The sequence below is a fragment of the Temnothorax longispinosus genome, chromosome 11 (assembly GCF_030848805.1).
Source record: "Temnothorax longispinosus isolate EJ_2023e chromosome 11, Tlon_JGU_v1, whole genome shotgun sequence".
Lineage (NCBI taxonomy): Eukaryota > Metazoa > Arthropoda > Insecta > Hymenoptera > Formicidae > Temnothorax > Temnothorax longispinosus.
Window position 1 is genome coordinate 10,916,779 of NC_092368.1, and position 6,791 is coordinate 10,923,569.

Consider the following 6,791-nt stretch of genomic DNA (forward strand, 5'->3'; position numbering starts at 1 on the left):
GCGTTGCTAATCACGACGTGTATCTCGTTGAAAAAGTTTTGCGCAAAAGAGGGGATGAGGTTTATGTAAAGTGGTTAGGATTTGATGACAAGAATAATGTATTGTAAAAATTTATTACAGTATAAAAAACATACATATATATACATATGAGTCATTTATTTTCCTAAATATCTAAATGTAATTACAATATATTTACAGCGGTATTTACAATATATTTACAATGGTATTTACAATATATTTACAATGGTATTTTATAATGTCCCCATGGCAGCGTTTCGGTAGAACCGGGTATAATGTATCGCTTATCATCGTACGGACTTAGAGCTATTTTCGTTTCGGACACGGTGTATACCTCGTGTTTTTTGGATCTTATGCAGGTTTGCTGTCGCGTCATTTCAATTTCGTCGCGCAGACACCGCGTGTAATCGTCGAACGTTATCGACCTGGCTACGACGTTACTCTTAACACCTTTAGCCTTTTTCGTATCTTTCTTACCGTCCACTCGTAAGGCGTACATCTTTGCTCTAAGCCCGACGAATTCGGTCATTATCGCACCGTTATTTTCGTCTTTCATTAACCCCGGAACTTTTTTATTGGCGAGTGGGATACCGTACGTATTATCAATCGCGTAATCGCTAGTGTCAAATCTATGAATGTGGCGCATCATGATATCATACACATCGTCGCACTCGATGTGATAAATGAGACTGTCAGTATCGGTGTACGTGACTTTACACTTGTCGCGATACAACGGTAACATGTACTCGTGATGAAATTCGTACAAACATGTCTTGGATATATCGAGGATGCACATACCCACATAGATTGGTTTGTCGAACTTCACCTCGAGTTTTCGCATTTCTATTGCTACTAAATTCTCCGAAAAGACGCTTCGGCTATGAAAATTTGGTTTCGCAATCATAGCCTCCGCGCCGTATCTACCCTCCCAATGAGTCACGAGTCGCACGTCAACGTGATTGCGCACATTCTCCATGGTTTTGCCAAACATGGCATTGTTCATCAATTTGTATAAATTTTTCTCGAAATCATTGTTGGCCAACGTTCTAAATTTCGTATTGAGGTCTATATAATCGCGAAGCCATGGAGATTGCGCGAATTTCAGTATACGGTGAATTTTTGATATACGGAGACCGTGACGAGTACACTGCTGCAGGTTGCGATAATGTATTACATAACGTTTCTTATCGTATAATGTTGCGAGGAGCTTGTCCTGTCGCTTGCCGGGTGGTTTATCGTGCGTCGGACAGAACGGTAGGTCAGTGTGCGCGTCGTGAAGATGTTGCGGATACTCCAAGTCGACTTCGAGAATGTAGCCTATTGAGGAATCCAACGCGACATCCATAACATTAAAATCGGTTACGTCGTCGACCCATTTAAAATCTGCGTATGGCAATGGTTGACTCATTGCCCAGCCGTATAAGTTATTTACATCAAAATACATGAGGTACGACGACGGTTTCGATGGATCGTACGACAGCATGTACTTGTTGTTGGCCAGCGCGTATCTGTTTGAACATTGACTCAAACCGCCGCGTATACCGCGTTCGATAAACATGACCATGTCAATGTCGGTGAGCAATTCGAAATTGATGTGTGTATGCTTCAACATAGCATCCCACGTAAAACCCGGTAGAGTATAATAATACGCCGGATCGAGTCCATAACTCGCGACGCAACTATCGCGAAAATTTTCAAAGATATCGGCCAACAGCAAGACATCGGTCTTGAGATATAAATCGCTGTAATCACCGAGCGTTCGAATGGAGAACCGCTGCCAGACGTCGACGGCGTGCGCGTAATCGCTCTCGGATACGGTGTCACCTGTCAATGAACTGTAAAACGAGTCGCGCGGTGGTAAACACAAGTCATCCAATTTTTCGACGCAGTCAATGTATTCATATGGAAATACGCCTTTTCGTGTCAGCAAATTAAAATTTTCTGCGGATAATTCACAAAATTCGCGTTGCAATATTCGCAGTTTATCCTTGCTAAGATAAGATGCCAATTTGTCGAGACTAGCGGTGAGAAACTTGTACGAATCGATAAATCGCAATTTGACGCACGTTTTCTTATCTTTATCTTCGGTGCTTTGAACGTTTTTTGTAAACGAAATATATTTTTCTTTTGTGATCGGGAGTAAATCTACATGTCCTTCGTATGCTGTTGCTATTTCGGTTATAATAAAATGTGCATCGTATCCCGATAAATTATGAAACACTATGGGAATGCAATGCGAATCTTTATAATTTAAGTTACAATTCGAATGCGCGGGACCTCTGTATCGACCGGTCAGGTGACAATGGTCGCGTACTCGCACGTCGTCTGGCTCAAACGGTTCTTTACACACGTGACAGTGCGTTGCGCTGTTAAACTTTTCCCACTCGTCTCGCGTAAAATCTGCCATGGGTACATTAGTGGACAATATAGTTTTTACGTCGTGAGCTAAACGTCTTAGCTCCTCGGCGAACCACGCGACGCAATTCTTATCGCGACGAAACCGATACATAGATAACGACTCGTCGTATGAGCAACGCACGTAGTACCCTATGCTAAACACGCGATGATGTTGATATGTGTACCTGGACGTTTCCGGATCCGCTTCCATCTTCTCCAGGGTACACTCCAGGTCGGCGTATACGACAAACGGAACTCGTTCCTTCCTGTTGTGATTTTTAAAGGCCAACCACTTGTCGTTATCGCTCGGTAACTTGATCGCGCAGTCATTCATCTCCTGACAGTCGACGGTGTGGGCAGCCAATTTCTCGTTGGAGCTGAAGTAGTGCAAACATCTGCAAAAAAAAATAAACGCAAATTATATAAATTTTTTTTATACACAAAATATTCTATATATTATTAAAAGAACTATAGGTACTTACCGATCGCAAATGTACTTTGTGTGTCCATGTTTATTAATTTGCGAGCTCACGAGGCGGGATAGGTTCTTGATCCATGCAAAATGTCCCACGTTGTCGTTATGCACGTACAGCAGATTTACGTGTCTGTCCATCTTTCGGTCAGTAACACGTATTGGCAAGATAGCAAGTTTCTTGTTTTTTTTCTCGATGCTGTACACGTTGATGGAGATGTTGTTATGATTTTCAAACCGTTTAATTTGATCTAACGTCATTGGAAACTCAATGTCCGTAAGATCTAGCACCGACGTGTAATGAGGATACGACGATTTCCGATCTGCGTGTTCCTCAACTGGATACAGAGCAGCCACCACTGACCATGCGAAACATGCATTGTCCATTGATTGCACGTTTATCACCGCCTTCTTCTTTTTAATTTCTTGCGGTATTTCCACAAAACACCCCGCGTGCAACGGATTGTATTTGTTCACGTTTACCATTAAATTGAGTATACGCGACAACGCCCATCCGCTATCACGTTCCTGGAATTCCTCCAGCTTTGCTAAGGTAGGCTCGATGACGTGTCTCTTGTACCACTCGTGCAGATCGGACTCACGAAAGACTTCATAGTTTCTCGTTGCGATACTTTTATTCGCGCGTTTGTCACCCGCAACAAATTCACCATTAAACACTGTGTTAATTTTTACATTGTCATGTCGTTGCATGACGTTCTGCACACGATCGAGTACAATTTCTCCCGCATCTTTGAGAAATTGACGAGGGTCGATGTGTTTGGAATTTATTACCGCACCAGTCAATATACGGCTTTCAAAAGCCGTATCTATCTCGCGCCATCTGAGTCCTGTCTCACACGCACTGTATCCAGCACCCACATGTACGAAACGTTGACGTACCGAGTCTTTCAAACCTTCGAGTTTTGCGATACAAGCGACCAATGACTGTTTGAGACCGATCGATGACTGATCGATTGATAATCGTGGCCGTTTAATTCGGCTTTGTTCTTCCAACGATTCGATAAACTCGTCGCATCGTTCCTCCCACGCGGCAAAGTCTTCCCTCGAATTTAACAGGGTGGATTGCTCCAACAACTCCTGCTCCATGTTATTGCACGATCCTCTTGCTAACGCCATTTGTTGCACTCACGACTTCCAGTTTTCGACTATTGAGCGTATCCCCTAGATTCGTCATTTTATATTCTACTAATGATGCATCGTTTGCTTATCACATCTAATTTCATCTCAGCAGCCGTACATCGACGCTATTTGCAAAATTTGCAGTTTTGCACGTGTTCGATGAAATCATTGCGAGACACGTACGTTCACGAAAACGCGCCATTGACTTTTGGTGATTTGATCTGTATCAATGCAGCAGCCGTACATCGGCGCTATTTGCAGTTTTGCACGTGTTCGATGAAATCATCGCGAGACATGTCGCGACATGTTCTTCAAAACAATAACGCTCCATTGAATTATGCGAAATTGCAAATTTTGCAGTTTTGCACGTGTTCGATAAAATCATTGCGAGACACGTCGCGACATGTTCTTGAAAACAATAACGCTCCATTGACTTATGCGAAATTGCAAAATTTGCACTTTTGCACGTGTTCGATGAAATCATCGCGAGACACGTATGCTCTTGAAAAGAAATCATATTTGATGCCCGTGGTGAGGTGATCTCATCACGAATGTTCTTGACAAAGATATCACATTTAACGTATATGTGGATTGTGGTGGCAGTCACCATGCAGCAGCCGTACATTGGCGCTATTTTTGCAAGATTTGCAGTTTTGGGTATGTATAAATGGTCTACGAGGATTCTAGAGCGCAGTCGAGAGTTCGATACGGTTCGAGTACGTCGCAAACAGCCTCCAGATACGATGAACATTCACGGTGCGAACTACTACGTTCCGATTCAGGACGAAACGTGCGAGAAACAGCACAATGAGTATGTACCGCTAATTTTCATATATACTTGTGCAAAAAAACTTTTATAAACATATAATTGTATTTTTCAGTTTTGATAAACCCCGCTACACGCCACGTATTTTGGGAAGAAGATTTGCCTTGACATCAACAGCGTATAAATTTTTGGATGTTGGAATCAACGCGGGACCTATGTCCTCTGTGGATATACTTATTGGCGATAACCGAGGCAATCGGATAATTCTGCTATATGCAACGTGGGTGGCATTCATCGAAAAACGTGCAGATATACAGCGCATCGTGCAGTCATCGGCACCATCATCGCTAACGTTTCGAGATCTGGAACTTGTTAAAATACGTGACGCAGATATTGTAAAATTGACGTCGTGCGGCACCAGCTTGTACATGAAACCGTCAACTGTACTCTTTCTGTTCGAACTAGAACATTGTGTCGAGAATGTGTATTTTCAACTATGTCAAAATGTTCACGGCGTAAGTGAAAAATTCAAACAGTTTGTAACAATTTTACGTCAAAATTGTATCACTGATAAATGTAACGCAGTTACAATCTTGCATGACGTTTATGATAAAAATTCGATTATTGATTGCGAATTATTAGCCTACGCTTTGGATACTATTGTGTATAATGCGCTACATGATAAATAAATGCATATAATATGGTTAAAAAGTTTTTCCTTTTCATTTACCGTTCCCTTTTGTTAAGCTGTCTTTATTTAATAATTTTCGCATAATTTCTGAACGAGAACGCGCGAGGGAAAGAGACCGCGCGAACGAGAAGACTCGCGCAAACGGGGGGGGGGGGGGGGGCGAGACACCGCGCGAACGAGAAGACGAATGGGGGGACGGGAAAGAAACATCTACGAGGGGGAGATAACGCGAGCGTGCCGTGTGACGTCACGCGGACTCCGCGGCGCGGCGAAACGCGAACGCGGGTCCCCTCGCCCCGCGGCGCCCGAAAACGCGAACGCTCCGCGGCGCGGCGAAAACGCGGACTCCCTCGCCCCGCGGCGCGGCGGAAACGCGGTCGCCCCGCGGCGCCGGAAGACGCGGACCCCCTCACCCCGCGGCGCCGGAAAACGCGGACCCCCTCACCTCGCGGCGCCGGAAAACGCGGACCCCTCACCCCGCGGCGCCGAAAAATGCGGACCCCCTCACCCCGCGGCGCCGGAAAACGCGGACCCCCTCACCCCGCGGCGCCGGAAAACGCGGTTCCCCCCTTCCCCGCGGCGCCCGAAACATGCGGTTCCCCCCTCCCCCTTCCCCGCGGCGCCCGAAACATGCGGTTTCCCCCTCCCCCTCCCCCGCGGTCCCCCCCCGCCCGCGGTTCTCCCCCGCCCTCACCCCCCCTTATTGCCCCATGGCTTAGAATCGGCCTAGCTTACCTACTTATGCCTGGTCAGGACGAAGTCAGGGGAAACCCTGATGGAGGTCCGTAGCGATTCTGACGTGCAAATCGATCGTCGGAACTGGGTATAGGGGCGAAAGACTAATCGAACCATCTAGTAGCTGGTTCCCTCCGAAGTTTCCCTCAGGATAGCTGGCACTCGGCCGTTCCGCACGGAACGCGCGCGAGTCTCATCTGGTAAAGCGAATGATTAGAGGCCTTGGGGCCGAAACGACCTCAACCTATTCTCAAACTTTAAATGGGTGAGATCTCTGGCTTTCTTGAACTATGAAGCCACGAGCATCTTTTAACGGATCAGAGTGCCAAGTGGGCCATTTTTGGTAAGCAGAACTGGCGCTGTGGGATGAACCAAACGCAGAGTTAAGGCGCCCAACTCGACGCTCATGGGACACCATGAAAGGCCCATCCGCAACGACAGTTATATATGGAATATCATTCACAGTTTCATTTCTGTCTAAGGCGAGTAGTTTTTCTTCTTCGCCTGCCTTTATCATATTTTCCATGGCTGTTTTTCCGAAATCTTCGACTAGATTTTTGCGATATTTTATA

At 45.5% G+C, this 6,791-nt stretch overlaps 2 protein-coding genes across 2 annotated transcripts; one reads left to right on the plus strand and one right to left on the minus strand.

Annotated features, from left to right (window-relative positions):
* Nucleotides 1–2,893: 2,893 nt before the first annotated feature.
* LOC139822490 (uncharacterized) lies at nucleotides 2,894–4,446 on the minus strand. The gene has a single exon (XM_071794248.1). It carries the CDS (start codon nucleotides 4,022–4,024, stop codon nucleotides 2,894–2,896), a length of 1,131 nt encoding a protein of 376 aa, XP_071650349.1. The 5' UTR covers nucleotides 4,025–4,446.
* A 122-nt stretch (nucleotides 4,447–4,568) lies between these two features.
* Nucleotides 4,569–5,482, plus strand: LOC139822239 (uncharacterized). Its single transcript, XM_071793862.1, has 2 exons — nucleotides 4,569–4,838; nucleotides 4,909–5,482. The coding sequence occupies exons 1-2, from the start codon at nucleotides 4,579–4,581 to the stop codon at nucleotides 5,480–5,482; spliced, it is 834 nt and encodes a 277-aa protein (XP_071649963.1). The 5' UTR covers nucleotides 4,569–4,578.
* Nucleotides 5,483–6,791: the final 1,309 nt, after the last annotated feature.

Coding starts and splice junctions, on each gene's coding strand:
- LOC139822490 (XM_071794248.1), bottom strand. CDS start 4,024: ATGGCGTTAGCAAGAGGATCGTGCAATAACATGGAGCAGGAGTTGTTG.
- LOC139822239 (XM_071793862.1), top strand. CDS start 4,579: ATGTTCTTGACAAAGATATCACATTTAACGTATATGTGGATTGTGGTG. Junction 4,839..4,908: donor TGCGAGAAACAGCACAATGA/GTATGTACCGCT, acceptor TGTATTTTTCAG/TTTTGATAAACCCCGCTACA.